The sequence below is a fragment of the Meles meles genome, chromosome 14 (assembly GCF_922984935.1).
Source record: "Meles meles chromosome 14, mMelMel3.1 paternal haplotype, whole genome shotgun sequence".
Lineage (NCBI taxonomy): Eukaryota > Metazoa > Chordata > Mammalia > Carnivora > Mustelidae > Meles > Meles meles.
The window spans coordinates 71793897-71810482 of record NC_060079.1 but is presented as its reverse complement, the minus strand read 5'-3'; the positions used below and the strand labels follow the sequence as shown (position 1 = coordinate 71810482).

At 44.7% G+C, this 16586-nt stretch overlaps 1 protein-coding gene across 1 annotated transcript in view; it reads right to left on the bottom strand.

Moving 5' to 3' along the window:
• HS6ST3 (heparan sulfate 6-O-sulfotransferase 3) overlaps positions 1-11122 on the bottom strand; it is a 685231-nt gene extending 674109 nt beyond the window's left edge. Inside the window, exon 1 of the mRNA XM_045978389.1 lies at positions 10312-11122. Coding sequence (XP_045834345.1) covers positions 10312-11015 — 704 coding nt within the window. The 5' untranslated portion in view covers positions 11016-11122. The remainder of the gene's footprint in view (positions 1-10311) is intronic.
• Between the last annotated feature and the right edge of the window lie 5464 nt (positions 11123-16586).

The following is a 16586-nucleotide window of genomic DNA, read 5'->3' as shown; positions in this document are numbered from 1 at the left end:
TTCTTAGAAGAAAATCTAAGCGACAGGAAGCAGCTCATCTCACCAGCATGCTTTTGCAAACTGCAGCCAGTTTTGTAAACTATTTTGTCCTGTCTTAACTAATACTGCTGTAGAATTTCAAAGCTATAAAATACTGCATGCATGGGGCGCCGGTGGCTCAGTCGGTTAGGCGATCGCCTTTGGCTCAGGTCATGATCCCAGGGTCCTGGGATTGAGCCCCGCATCAGACTCTCTGCTCAGTGGGGAGCCTGCTTTTCTATCTCCCTCTGCTGTTCTGCCTGCTTATGCTCTCTCGCTCTGTCAAATAAACAAATAAAATCTTTAAAAATAAAATAAAATACCAGATAATAAAAATAAAAATAAATTAAATAAATAAATTTAAAAATAAAATTAAAATTAAAAAAATAAAATGCAGATATAATATAAAACGTGGGTTGTCCACTATATGTCATCATACAGATATACCTGCCCAGATGTGTTGCCATTACCAGCTGATTCTGGCGGTACAACGGGGACAAAACCCAAACATAATCATTCCTACTATTCGGTGAAAAGTCCCTTGCCTGTGGTGACTGCTCCTCTGAATGTCCTTTGCTGCCTTCACCATTCTTTAGGTGGAGCCTAATGGTCCATACAGAAAGCATGTGGTTCAGGTACTGAAAGATATTTCTACTTGGTCTCGTTTGTTGAACTGAGTGGGACATTCATAAGATGGATTAGAAGAAATTTCAAGCTATTTAAAGGCACGGAGCAAGTTATTCTCCATTTTTATCCCACTCACCCACTCCAAACCCAAATCCATTCTCTGCCTTGCTCTGCCTCGGGAAAGCACACGCATTGGATCATGTAGCTCTCTAGCTGTTTAGCTAGACAGTTCCAGCCAGTGGAAGACAATGGAAGGAGATGGACACGTGAAGAAAGGATCAAGAAATTGATCAAGAGATTTCCTCCCCACCGGACTTCTCTGCCTCAGCTCCATATTTGGGGGGGAGGGGGGCGCGCTCGGCTGTTCTCTGCCCGCAGTTCCTATGAGGCAGTCCTTCCTACTTTTGAGGCTGTCACTCAGGTCAGGCCCCAGCAGAGAAGGGATGCTGTCAACAGGCTCAGAGAAGGTAACAGTTTCCCTCTGTTAAGGGTTGCAAGGAGCCCCAGGTCCAGTGTGGGCCCTTAACCAGTCCACAGATCTGTAATAGCCCTTCACCATCCCAGAGTGAGCCTCTGTTTGCTGCCAGGCCGCTGACTAATACAGCTCCCAGGGACACAGAAGAAGAACGTGTAAGCAAATAAAAGAACCCCAGCAGCATTCAAGCACACCGGCCCTCCAAGGCCAACAGCCACCCAGATAGCCAATGACTCCCCATGAATGCGCTAATGAGACAAACCAGCGCTTGCAAGATAAAGTGCTGACCTCCACTTTCAATATTCATTCGGATTTCAGGTTTTTAGGATTTCATTCTTCACCTTGACTACTTTTGTCCTTCTTCTCTCCCTCCTCGGCAGCATCCCGCTAATTTACACTCTGAGTGATCAGTGTCTGGTCTCTCTTCCCAGGGCACGTCCCCTTGTTTTTCACAGTCCTCGAGAGATCTTTCCTTCAGGCTTACATACCCATGTCAAGTCACCACCCAGGAATGCTTAAAATCCCGTGCACCCTTCTCTCTAGGTCTATGTTTGCACTTTGTAAGCAAACCTATAAAAGTCTACAAGTTCATAATTAGGGTCCACAAAATATGGAAGCTATCATCCAGGTTTATTGTCATCTCTCCATAACCTTGATTCCTTCAGAATAAATACTCTACAAAAGCTAACAGAAGGGGTGTCTGGGTGGCTCAGTGGGTTGAAGCCTCTGCCTTCAGCTCGGGTCGTGATCCTGGGGTCCTTGGATTGAGCCCCGCATCGGGCTCTCTGCTCAGCGGGAAGCCTGCTTCCCCCTCTCTCTCTGCCTGCCTCTCTGCCAATTTGTGATCTCTGTCAAATAAATAAATAAAATCTTTAAAAAAAAAAAGCTAACAGAAAAATCTGGAGGACAGCAAGGAGGTTAGCACTTTTACCCTCTTATGTCTATTAAGAAACTCGAATACAGGAGTAACCGTAAACACACGGCGTTAAATGCAAGGTTGTAACAACAAAGGGCACAGTACTTCCCAAGAAAAGCATGGTAAGATATTAATAATTGCAACGCACTGCAAATATTTATGTGCCCACAGGCAACTAATTCAATTTCACTGCAGGATTGCTCCATTTATGAATTTAATTGTGTGTGTTTTAAACATTTCTGCTGCTGTTTCATTAATTTCCCATAAAAAAATAACATGATATGCCGGAGAAAGAAAGCAAGTTTCCAGTCAACAGGATTCATTAAGTGCCCACTGAGTGTCCACGGTGATTTAAGAATTAACGTTCACTTTTACCATTTATGGCTTCTCTTTTGTATCACTTGGGATAAGAAGTTCCATCTTCAAAAAGCATGGTACAGGTTGCCTCTTGTCGTTTTACTTTTACACATAACAGCACAGATGTGTAAGACAAGCCCCGTGAGAACAGAATAATGGCTAACACTTACACAGGTCAGGCTCTGTGCATTCTTAGCCCTCACCAGGCATAGTACCACTATTCCTCCCATTTTCCAGAGAAGGAAATCAAAGTACAGAACAGGTAACTGACTCCTTCAGGGTTACATGGGAGTAAGAGCTTGAGCCAGGGAGATGGGTGGGGGGATGGGCTAGATGGGGGATGGGCAGTAAGGAGGGCACTTGGGATGAGCACTAGGTGTTGTCTGTAAGTGATAAACCACGGAATTCTACTTCTGAAAGACATACTACGCTATATGTTAAATAACTTGAATTTAATTTAAAAAAAAAAGACATATATTCTAAGTTTAAACAAAAAATCCAGCTCATTTGACATCACAGCCCATGCTGGTGAATGTCAGCCAAATGACACTTACCAACTGGGCATCAGCACAACTTGCAGTGATTTTCAGTGGCTGATAAATTTGTCATTGATTTCTTCCAATTTCCCTTGAGAGCTTTTTTCCTAATTCAGGGTCTCTTTCCACTCTTCAAAATCACAATTTCCAGCCACAACCACCTCAGCCATCTGACTTCAGCTAGCCATAATCCAAGCCATGTTGTTTAGATTTTTCTCAGCCTCCCAATCTATATCAAAGAACCATGCTCTCTGTTTAGGCTGATTTTTTTTTCCCCTAAAATGAGAATGAATGAGATTAACCTTGTTCCCAAAGGAATGCCTGACTTGTAGCATGCTATCTCATAGGAGAAACCTTCTAGAATGGTCTAATAACCCCTGGCCTCTGTCCTGACTTTTACTACTCCTCTAGCGAATCAGGGCAGTTGACATCTTGCTAATTATGAGAGGCAATTACTAATAATTTGAATTTTCACCTGAAATAAGAGAGTCATGGCATAAAACATTGGATCATTCCAGAAAGAACCACAATCTGGTTAAGTTATGCTGATATTTTTACAAGGTAATCTAGAATATATGATAGATTGTTAGATGACATGTGTCGAGCATTTTTTATAGGTCAGTCTCTGTGCTTGGGAACTTTACATGGGTTTTACTGAGCAACTGTATGTGCTAGAAGAGATATAAACAAATAACACCGTCCAAGTTTACTGTCCAGTACACTTCCCAACACATAGTTAAATGATTAGCTATAATTAAAATAAAGTTATATTAGCCAATTAAAATCAGAAAATTTATATATGATACCCATAATTTAACAAACTAAAAAACAAGATAATTGATTACCAGAAAATATTAACTTGAGTTCCCCATTTAATTGTTTTCATACTAAACCTATTTCTTGGCCCAATAATGTATTTCATGAGTTTTAAAATCACATTAAAATTTGGCAGTCTCAATTAAACCTGTTTAATTCATTATCAAGCATAAGTAACTTTCAAATGCCATGAGCATTTGTATTTCTCTAAAAAATCAAACCTTGTCAACATCCCAAGGTAACCAGCAAGAAAAAGGCAGAAAAATAAATGATCAATCACAATTTACTGGTTCCAGTTTTATCTTTACAACTCAAAAAAAAAGGAATGGATTTAATTCAATCTCCTTCTGATTTATAGCAAATATTGGCGGTTTGGACCAGAAGCGACACTTCCAGAGACTCTGTAATGAACATATAAGTGAATATGGCATCTAGAGAGAACAATCTCTTATCTCCTTAGTTTCACACAGTACACAAACCTGATGGTGAAAATTAACCTTCTCCACAGTTCAACATTTCTAATTAGATGAGACATCAAAAAGATTATGCTTTAGAAAGCAGTATGGGCCGTAATATTCTAGACAGTCTGAAACAGAGCTCTGTAGCCTTCTTATGTGTTTTAGGCTGCTGTCCACAGAAAAAAGCAGTACCCAGATGATGTTTCAAAGCGATGATGGCTTTTGGTGGTAAGTTATGTTATATTTTCTCATCTTACCCTTTTATACACAGACCTATCCGTTGCTTTTAGTCCTGAATAAATACAACCGTCTACACTATCAGACTGTGTTCTACCAAAAGCTTGCTTGGTAGAAAGATCTACAAATGTCTGAGAAATGAGTAGTTCATTTGTAATCCTTTTGGGGTGTTTTTCCTCTTATTTTGTTTTCTTTGCATGGGGCAGGGAAGAGGCAAAAAAAGATACCCTGAATTCAACTTAGATTAGAACACAGAACCTTAAAATAGAAGGCCGTACAAGCTCAACGCTTCCTGGGGAGGAACTGCTTTCACAATACCAGCAGTTGATCACCCATATTTGAAGCTTTCACTTGTAGGATGTAGGTCACCTCACAAAAGAGTTCATTCTCATTTTAGACAGCTACAAATGTTTTTAAAGATGTTATTTGTTTGGAGTGTCTGGGTGGCTCAGTGGGTTAAGCATCTGCCTTCAGCTCAGGTCCTGAACCCATGGTCCTGGGATTGAGCCCCACATCGGGCTCTCCACTCAGCTGGGAGTCTGCTTCTCCCTCTCCCTCTGTGATCTCTCTCACTTTTGCTTTCTCTCAAATCTATAAATAAAATCTTGAAAAAAAACTTTATAAAAATATTTTATATATTTATTTGAGAGAAAGAGAGAACACAAGTAGGGGGAGGGAGAGAGGGACAAGCAGACTCTCCACTGAACAAGGAGCCAATGTAGGGCTCAATCCCAGGACTCTGGGATCATGACCTGAGCCAAAGGGAGACACTTAGCTGGCTGAGCCACTCAGGCGTCCTAGACAGCTACAAGTTCTAAGAAGTTCTGAAACCTTATCCTACCACTGGTATCCCACCTATCCTAGTTCTATCCTTTGGAGAAATACAGAGCAAGCTTCCTCCATTTTCCACACCTTCCTCCTCTGACTATTGGAAGGCAATTTTTGCATCTCTCCTTAATTTTTCCATCTCGATATTAAGTAATTCCAGTTCCTTCAAATTATTCCTCATATGACATGGTTTCCAGCTGTTTCAAGTAAACTGGAGCTATAGCTTGACTTAAAAATGTTCCTACATGCAAGAACACAAAAGGGAGATCTAAAAGTTTGTTTCTTTTTTGTTCATTTACACCCGTAATTGACACAACTGGAAAGACTATCCAGAACCCCATGGTCTTTGTGGGAGCTGTATCTGTGTGAGGTCCCCTTCTTATCATCACACACATACACACAGACACACACACACACACCAGTCCCACTATGGTACTGTGATACCAGGTAGGGCTGAAAACCTCATCGCCCTGCCCACATGGACTGACAGAAAGGACAGTCACAAATTCCCAGCTGGACTAATCAGTCATTCCCCAGGATTTTAAATTGGAACATGGAGGAAGCTTGCTATTCCCTTGGCCTGGGGAGTTGTTAGATATGATAGCCATTTACCTGTTTCATGGAATTAGCCAATCTGATGAGTTCAATATCCAAAGGAGTATAGGGAGAAAGACCCCAGACCTCCAGTTCCAGCCATTCTTAGAACCAACTCTGCTCCTATGTTTCCTATGGTCTGGTTATGAAGCCAATAATTCCCCCTTGGCTGACTTGAGTTAGTTTTGTATCATTTGTAACACAGAAGGTCCTACCTACTACAATATTCATAAGATTCCAACTAGTCTAAAAGAACAAACAGAAAGCAGGTCATAAAAGGGAAAAATCACTATTCCACCCTACAAGAGGTGTGAATGGAACCTCCTTCCAGCAATGCGGCCCCTGGGTGGCTTAGTTGGTTAAGTGGTCAACTCTTGGTTTTGGGTCAGGTCATGATGTCATGCGTCATGGGATCGAGCCCTGCCTGGAGCTCTGCATTCAGCTTGGGGTGTACTAGAAATGCTCTCTTTCTGCCCCTCCCCACACACACGCTCTCACTCTCTCTTTCTCACTCTCTAAAATAAATAAATATTTTTTAAAAATTGAATCTCTTTCTACCATTATTTAAGAATGAGGGTCCTACTCACCTACCAAAGAAGATCAAGGTCTTTCTTTCCTAAGAGCCTAAGCTCCGTAGGACTGACACTATTCAAAACCATATTGCCAGAACTATCACAGCACCTGGCACATAATAAGTGCTTAAAAACACTCTCCACTTTATTTTCCATAGCAAATAGAAGAAAACAACAGGCAAAACATCAACCATAACTTATTAGAATGAAGAGTCAAGTTCCCTAAAGAAACCTTAGATACATCACTTCACCTCCTTAGAATTAAATTGCCCAATTGCCACATGTATTATAGGGCGTGATCACCCCTTCAGTCTTTTTTAGCTGTGAAATGCTTTGATCCTTTCCATACTCAACAATCGTAAAGCACAGCCTTCTAAAGACCTGATCATACAGCTCAAAGAAGGAAATGCAAGAATAAAGAAGGCAGCCCAAGAATAACAAGAATAACCTACCAAAAAGATGGTTGTGGGGCAGGGGGGGAAGCAAAAGGAAAATAACGAGAAGAAATCAGCAGTGACAGGATCGAAGAGGTCATTCATATGTGCCACCTTCTGATCTAATCTCTGTGGTCACAAACGGCCTCTGTGCTGGATCCAAACTGCCAGCCCCAGAGCCTTGCCCCTGCCTGGGTCCATACCGTCCCTATGATGGCTCCTTCCTTGAAACCGTGCATCTCCTCTCAGAGTCGGCTTCCCACTTCTGCCTTTGGTCCTTGATATTCCCACTTGCTCACACCGTTCCAGACAGGTTGGGTTTTGTTTGCTTGTTTGTTTCATCACCAACAGAATATACAGCCAATTATACTGTGTCCCTGTTTCCCGTCATGTGCCCTGCATTGAGTGATGCTCAAATGTCCATAATTTCCCATTTATTTCTGAAGTTTGGTTTCTGTCTCAATACAAGTAATCAGAAAATAGCATCTCTGTACAATCAGGTGACCCACTTACAGTGAGCTGTTCTAAGGAACTGACCTCAGATCCTTTCATGAAAGAAGGCCTTGACTTGGGAAAAGTATTATTACGATTAACAACTAATGTTAACTGTTATTATATGTCTGCATCTAAGTACTGCGTACCAGCACGTTACGCTATACGTAGACAACTGTGCTAAGCATTTTGCTCACCTTTGTTCATTCAGTTCTCACAACACCTCTGTAAGAGAAGTACTATGTAGGCTTTACAGATAAAGAATCTGAGGTTCAGAAGGAGTAAGATACTCCTGGTTACACAGCTAGTAAGGGCTACTCTCGGTTACACACAAGAGCCATAGCCATCTGAATCCAGAATCCTCGCTCTTGCTCATTACACGACTTCAAAAGGCATTAATCCCTGTGAGAAATGGGGAGGCGGACCCTCAAGGGGGCCCAAAGCAAAGAGACAAGGGAACTAAAATCAACATGATCTACTTCTCCATTTTGCTTAGAGTCAGCCCTATATGAAGAATCTTGTTCCCATTATGTAGCAATAGATTATCTGCCATTTTGCATTGTGGAAATGTACCCTCCATTATCCAGGCTAATCTGGTTGACTATAGAATGCTATACACAGGCATTCCAATGACAGACCACTAATTCAATCTTCTCTGTGAGGAAGATGCTACTGGACATCTCTTCAACTTTTTCCCTATAACTTTTGATGTAGGGTGCATCACATAATCCACAATTCCTTCCTACAACATCTAGAGCCAAAGAAGTAATTTAGGATACCAAGAAGGGGGAGATAAGTTGAAGAAGAAAAGGAAAAGGAATTATAATGTGGTAACCAGCCTCCCCAAAAAAACCTACCATGAAAATTTAAAAATTTAAAAAAAAAAAAAAAGCAACCCAGTGAAGGGGGATTATCTGATAACTGGTGATTCAGAGAGAAATAAATGTTCATGGTCCATCACTAAACAGAGAAAAGCATTTGACTGTGCTATAGAGACCATATGTTCAGATAGCCAAGGTGGAATTTTCCTACATCACAGAGTAGAGAGATACTGAATATTTCCTATAGGAGTGAGACCTTACTGCTTAATCCATGTAGGGTCTATAGCAGAAGCAGCATTTCATCACAAAGCAAAAATCTAATTATTTTCCGGTTCCATAATCTCTAGTGTCTCCAAAACTCTTCATCTACCTGAGATTTTTACATGTATTGGTAGAATAAAATGCCCATCCCTACAGTGGAGTCATTTGATGTTTCTCTGTGATAATCAAAGTCTCTAGTTTTACTGAAATGGAAGCTGGGAATCAGAGTAGCAAACTCCTTGGGGTCAGTCAGTAATCAATACCTAAAGGATGAAATACGAAGGGTATAATTTGGGGTAAAATGCAGCAAAGATTCTCTCTCATTGAAATAATAGTCCCGTCTGTTAGGAAGTCTGAAAGTAATAATTAATTGAAAAACTGTTTTAAGCTAAAACAGAGGGGCATGATTGGAAATTTTTAAAAGTAAAAGGTCCTTAAAATATGCTAAGGAAGGAGCCTAATGCCTTCATTCCATGTCCAACCAGTTTCCTATTCTAACCAATTTCCATTAAACAGGGAAAGGAGCAGGGAGGAGAGAAAGTATTTGAAAAACTGCCAGAGTAAAAAATCCCATAATGAAATTTTGCTCATTCTTGGAGAAATGAAGTAGAATTAGATGCTTCAGTGGTGGTGAATTTCAGGATCTGGGCAGTTTCCAGTAAATGAAGTTTTTCCATAATGTCAAATGCAAAAGCTATCTGATACCAACATATTGAGCTTGAGTTTTTAAATTCCTATTTCCTTACACCAAATTGTTTGAAACCTCTGAGATAAAAACTTCAATAAACTGGTGTTCCAAGCTTTTAATATTTTAGTCCCTTGAGCAAGCATGTCAGATTAATCTTCAAATTGCAGTGGGCAGAAAGAACATTCAACCAAATTCTTAAGCCTGTGCCTCTCTCAAAGGACGTTAATAATGTAAGCAGTTTCATTGTCTATTAAGATTTCAAACTTTCCTAATTCTCAGCAGTATTACTATTTAGAAGTGGAGGGGGAGAAAAGGATATTAATAATGTAAGCAGTTTCATTGGCTATTAAGATTTCAAACTTTCTTAATTTTCAGCAGTATTACTATTTTAAAGTTGGGGGGCCACCTATCCTGAAAGGGATTTTACTTATTTTATCTTTGTGTCCACGTAGCACGTTGCTAGGCACACAGTAGGCATTTAACAAGTACCTCTGGAATGTGCTGATTGATTGGTCTGGGGGAGAGTAGAAATCCTGCTGAGAACAGCATGAGTCTAAATCCTGGCATTGCCCAGCAACAAAGACCATCTCCAGAATTAGGGTTATCGAGGTACAGCAGGAATTTGAAAGTGTGTCTTCAAAGACACATCAAGAGGATTGTTTCCTGAGCGGGAGAGAAGCCACCCTAGAGCCGCTTAAAGAGGGATTAGACTCCTCTCTAGCTTCAGTGTGCCTGGAAAACGCCCGTCCTGCCTCTCTATGCCTAGTTGCTCCTGCCTTTTACCGGGTCTGGGTTTCCACTCACACAATTGAGGTACAAGATCCGACCTCGCGAGTCTAACCCAGGCCTCCTCTCCATTGCACGGTGGGAGGGGGGCCACGCAGCCCCGGGCACGAGGAAGAACACACACTACTACTAGTCGGGACATCTTTGAAGGTGAAAGGGGATATCGGGAAGCGGCGGGAAGAAGGGAGGGGAGGGAGGAGGGACGGAATGAGTTCAAGACCAAGGGCACCATCCAGAGGTTTCCGACCCGGCTCCGAAAGCCCCTGCCCCAACCGCTGCAAGACGCTAGGGAAACCACCAGCACCCTCAGGTTGCGCAGAACCGCCCAGGGTCCGGACCCAGGGGAGAGAGGGGCGGGGAGGTGACGGGAAGCCAGAGGGGGCCGGAGACAGTACCTGGTGTGGCTGTGGTTGCGGGGACAGTCCTTCTTTTCCATGATGGCCGGCACGCAGTTGGTGAGCTCCGTCCAGTCGGCGTGCAGCCCGCAGCTCCAGCCGGTGGAGAAGCGGGAGAAAAGCCACGTCTCCTTCTTGCCCGGCCGGTGGCAGGTGCACTTCTTCTGACCCGCTTTGCAGCTACACGGCTGCTCCAGGCGGATGTTCTTCACCAGGTGCCGGCCGAACGTGGTGCCCCCGGTCTTCTGGATGTGCAGGAACACGATCACGTCGCGCCCTTTGATATTGAAATCCACGAAGCGGGTCAGGTCCTTCAGGGTGAAGTTAAAGCGCGGCACGAACCGGGGCAGGGAGCCGTTCTCGGGGGCCTCGGGGTCCGGCTCCTCTTCCTCCTCCTCTTCTTCCTCCTCCGGCTCCCCGAGCTCCTCGTCCTCGTCCTCTGGTGCCACGGCCCCCCGAGGCCCCTCGGGCGGCCCCCGGGGTGGCGGGGGCAACTGGGGTCGCCGCTCCCACTCCTCGGGCGGCGCCTGTGCCCGGCGGGCGGGACTCGGGGCGGCCGGCTGGCCGGCCTCCCCAGCACGGGGCTGCTCCCCGAAGTTGGCGCAGGAGCTGGTGCAGGAGGGGGACACGTACTGGTACATGATGACCACGAAGAGGAGAGTGAGCACGGGCGTCAGCAGCCACTTGTTGAATCTTTCATCCATGGTCCCGCTCTCAGGCCGGCAGGCGAAGCGGCGGCGGCAGCGGCGCGGACTGGCGCCGGCTCGGAAGTTTCGGGGACTCCGGGGCGCGGCTCCGAGCCCGCCGCTCCTCCATGCCCCTGACGCCGAGGCGTGCGGCTGGCTGGCGGCCCCGCGGCGCTCCGGCACTCCCCGGCTGGCAGCGCCGGGGCCTGCGAGCCGAGCGGGGAGGCGGGAGCCGGCGCGCGGGGCTCCGGCTGCGGCGTGGGGCGCCCTGCGCTCCCGGGGGCGCCCGGCTTGGCCGGCTCCCCGCTCCCGCCCGGGCGCGGCGCGCGCTCTCAGGCCACGCGGGGCATCCCGCCGCCTGCGCTCAGGCGCTCAGGCGCTGGGGAGCGCGCCTTGGGTCCTGCTGCACCTGCCCGGGGCAGCCGGGCGGCTGCGGCCGCGAGCGCGAGGGCTGCATGAGGCTCGCGAGGGCGCGGGCCAAGGGCGAAGGCGCGGCACGGCCCCGCCGCCCCGGGCGGCCGCGGACACCGCGCCCGGAACGCGCACCCGGCGCCTTTGCCCTCCGGTCGCTGGGCGCGGGAGCCGCGAGGGCAGACGGCGCCCGCCCGCAAGTTTGCAGAGGAGCCCCCGCGGCGGCTGCGGGCTAGGCGCCTGTGCGGAGCCGCCTCCCGGGGAAGAGTCGCACTGCTGCTCCGGGTCGGTCCGCCCAGGCGCGGGCACGCAGGCACACTCGCACACAGTGGCTGGCACCACCACAACCCGCCAGCCGGTGTGACAGGAGCCCTGCTACCCGCAGCAAAAACCTGCCCTAGGTACGGAGCATGCGCCAAAGCCTTCCCCAGCCCCGGAGGAGTTTCCAGGGGAGGAGTCCGCTGCTCCGCGGGGCTCGGAGCAGGCAGCTGGGGGTGGGAATCCCTTCAGCCCAGGGCGAGGAGATACTTGGGAGAGAGGCAAAGGCGGAGCAAGGAGAGAGGCCCAGAGGAGAGCGTCGCCGGCACGGATGCGAGACCTTTAAATCCGCAGCTTTCTCTTTCTGAGATGGACGCAAATCTGGCCGGCCTCTGTGCAGGGAGAACGCTCGCACACCGCTGGGCAGACTCACCTAGACAGGACTGCACTCGAGCTGGCTGGAGGGATTGGCTCCAGTCTGCTTTTAATTTCCACCCAAGACGTTCTAACTGTTGCTCAAGTTTTATTCCGGTCCCTCCTCAACTACAAACTTGGAGTGTTCGACTCTACAATTTTACTCAACCGGCATCCATCCATCAATGATCCATGAGGCACCTGCTATCAGGGTCTTTGTTGAACAGACACTTCATTTCTTCCAGCCCCAGATCCACCAGCCCCACCAGCCCACAACCATGCAGTATGGAATTCCAATGCAAGAGAGCTTAGGGGTCACCTCTTAAAATTCATGTTACTAATACACATTGAATTCTTAAATGTGCAAGACTCACCCCTTACCTGTCACCCCACGCGGATGATAAGACCTACTTTTACCTCTATTTCATAAGCTAAAGAAGCTCTTGTTTATATGCAGAATTTTTTAAGTTTATTTTTCAAACATCTAAAGTTTGCATTTGCACGAGAACCAAATCTTTGTTTAATAACAGTTTCTGTTATTCAGGTAATGAATGGATGTACCACCAAACGGCAGTAACTGCCCCTTCACGATATCTCTATCTTGCTTGACCCAAGTAGAGAGAGACAGTGTGTTGAAGAGGGAAACAATGCAATTTGACCCCCTTGCCCAGGTCATCGTGCCCCTCCCGGCTACTCTGGGATCACATGCTTCAGAGCAGTCAGCCTTCCCACCTGGCCTCTTTATGGATCTGTGCAGTACTTGTCTTTTCTTGAGACACTGTACTGATCTCTTCCATTTGTCAGGCTGTCCTCTTCAACCCATTAGTTAAGATCTAGATCTCTTTCAGGGATGCTAACTCTTTCCCATAGGAAGTTATTTTTATTGTTCTAGACAGGTGGGATTTTTCTCAACAAAGCTTCCCGCCTCTGCTTCCTTTCCTCTTTTCAAGTCTATAAACAACCACAAACAGTGTCCTTCCTGATACTGTATGAGCTTATATTAGTAAAAAAGGTGTTGAGCAAGATGAATCAGCTTCTTTAAAGCTTACTTAATCCATTTATTTTTCTCTCACTTGAAGTTTACAATCCTATTAATGGCATCACATTACTCTCCAAAGTAAGAAATTGTGATAAGACAAAAAATAAAAATCAAAAATAAATAAAATAGATAAAACTCAACGTTTATTACTTCCTGAATGCATCTGGTGAATGGTATTACTTATTTTAAAAGATACACCTCTCCTTTACCAAAGTAAAAATTCATTATACTTTTTTATATTACTTTGAGAAGTTTCTCATTTCCTATAAAGTCACTTGATATCACATGGATAACCATAACCTTGTTAGCTACCCAAATGTATAAGCTGAGTGCTTCGGCAATTTATAGAGTAGAAAGTACTTTCTAGACGTTATCTCATTTGCTCCTCAGAACAACATTCTAAGGAGATAAGAGAAGTATAATATCCCATTTCAGAGATGAGGAGAGGGAACCAAGGACAACCAGGAGAAAGCAGAGCCAGGATTAGCAACACTAACACCCCTGAAATACATTCAAATCACCATTGAAGGAACCCAAGGAACAACAACAAAAGAGCCCGTAATTTCCTTTCTCTCCTCTTGAGACCCTTTGAGTCAAGATGCAGGAAGAGACAACGGAATTGCAACAGAACAATTAAATTATTTTCCCTCTCCCTCTGGCTTTATAGGCAAAACTGAGTGATCTCTGCATCTTGGAGTATCTGGGCACCTGCTCTGTCAGTTTCCAGATAAACAGGGGAAAGACAATAACACTCTTAACATGAGTATGTCATTGTTAAAAGACGTTATTTAGGAGACTTTCAGAAGAAACTATGCTGACAAACAAATATCATAGTTATGTTACTAACAAAATGTATATTTCCATAAATAAGTGCACTTTAACCCTTTTCAAAGTACATTATCCTAAAAACCTGCTTTGGCTTTCAGTAAAATGACTAATGGAGTGCCATTTCCTCGAGGTAACCACAAGGAAAGCAATGCATAGACTCAAGCAATTGCACAGACAATTCAAGCATGTACCCAAGTACTCCTTTTTTTTTTTTTTAAGATTTATTATTTTTATTAGAGAGAGAGAGAGCTCACACAGTGCGGAGGGATAGAGGGAAAGAAAATCCCAAACAGATTCCCTTCTCCTGATGAAGAGCTCCGTCCCAGGACCCTGAGATCATGACCTCAGCTGAAATCAAGAGTTGGACACTGAGCCACCCAGGCAACCCCCCGAAGTATTAATTTTTAATGAGAGTTGACATTAGTTGTATAAACACTGTCTGTCCCAGGTGTGGTTTCCCTATTACAGTTGTGGAAGTTGATGTGAACCTAATCGAAGCTCTTAAATCGCACAATAAACAGGTTTCCTTATCTACAAGGGCAGACCTCACATTCAGGTGAAAATGAATAGAAACCTTATAAAATTGAATGCTCTCCAGGTAAAAAGAAAAACATGTTTGCATTCAGCCTGCTGAAGTTACTCCACGATGACACCAGCTGGCAATTGTTTCGGGCTAACGGATTGCAGCTACTATGAATCCTACACAAATTATTAAAATAATAAAAATAATGTTTTCAAAGAGCTTTCTTCCACATCCTTTGCCAGTCTAGCAATGAGCTTAACACTATCTGTGAAGCAATTTGTTCACCTAATTTTATGCCTTAATAAGCTTTACTACAATTATTTTCTTGCCTGCTTCCTTCTCCTCCGTGACTTTAATACTCTTCTTCCCTGTTCTTCTCGAATATTCTCAAACCCGTTAACAACACTGCACTCCCCTAGGATTCAAACTTTTGATTAGAACAGTCCCCATTTAATCAAGTTCAATTGGGAGATAAAATTGCATCTCAACTTCTCCATTTTCCCCTTGGTGCCAGAAACTGCCTTAGAGAATGTTGAGGAAACCCTGGAGAGATTAACAATCCAAACAATCACAGAGAATAGTTTCGGATCCCCTGCATTTGCACACAAGAATATATAGATGCGAACGCCTTTCGGTGCACACGAAAAACAAAATAGATTATGTAAGTCATTGGCAGCATGAATCTCTCCGTCAAGAACACAGAGTTCTCCTATACACTGAAATGACTTTTTTTTTTCATTTTTGTAAACAAACCAAAAAAAAAAAAAAAATCCCGCGGGATAAGCAGGTTTGCAAATAACCAACAAAGCAGGGACTATTTTTTCCCCCCCAGCCTTGAAGAAGTTGAGTAGAAGAGGTTGCATAGACAGGGCAAAGGGCAGGAAAAATAGTGTTATATACGGAGTGTATTCCAATTCACCACATGATTGTAACTTTGGGATAACCACAAGCCTATATACCGGTTCCCATAAAGTACTATTTATATGAAGAGTTCATTCTTTGCTTTATTGGATAACACTCTGTCTACCATAGATAGCTCCCTATGAGTGATGGCTAGACGCTATGCCACTTGTATGTATAATGTGTTCCTTAACTTGGTATAAGGTAAGCAGAGGCAATAATTTTTTCATAGTAGGTATTCATACATGGCCCCCAATAAGAACTTGTTAAGCACTGGGATGCCTGAGTGACTCAGTCAGTTAAGCATCTGCCTTCAGCTCAGGTCATGATCTCAGGGCCCTGGGATCCAGCCCTGCATGGGGCTCCTTGCTCAACAGGGAGTCTGCCTATCCCTCTCCCTCTGCCCCTCTTGTGTTCTCTCTCTCACACTCTCTCTCAAATAAAAAAGTAAAATCTTAAAAAACAAAAACAAACAAAAAAACAAACAACTTGTTAAGCATTTAACTTATATTAAACAAGACCAAAAAGGACCCTGCCCTCAGGTAACTTACATCCTAACTGTGGAAAAATAATGAATAAGGACACAAGATCCATACATTTAATCCAAAAATATTTATTGAGTCACTACTATGTACTAAGTGCTTTTAGGTACTTGGGTTACTTCAGTGAACGTTAAAGCCAATCATTTTTGCCCTCAAGGATGTAAATGCCAGCAGGGTGAAATGATAGGGAAGAAGTGAGGGGGAGATGGGAGGTGGGTCCTGTCAGGCTTGTTGGCCGCTGTAAGAAATTTACTGGGAAAGAAATGGGGAGCCACAGGAGGTTTTGAAAAATATCCAACTTGAGTTAATTCATCACTTCTCAGTTAACGTCTCTCTCTTTGGGGTAAATGTTCAAGTTCATGGTCTCCTCTCCTCTTTCTCTTCACCGGCCCTCGGGGGTGATCCGAACTAAGGGAGTTTATGTACCATCTTCACATTGGCTGAAGGAAATGGGGTCTGTGGGGAGTTTGCCGCAGTGTGTGGCTGGCCTCACCTGGACTCACCTGTAGGGCTTGACTCCTGCTGGGTCTTCTGTGAGTTGTTATTAACCCCAACCGTCATAGCCTGGTCTCTACAGTCTGCACTTTCTCAGCCGCCCTGATGCCCTTTCTGTCTGCCAACCCCTTCAGCCCTTCTCTGGCCTTTTCTCTGGAACACTTGTGCACCTAAATCAG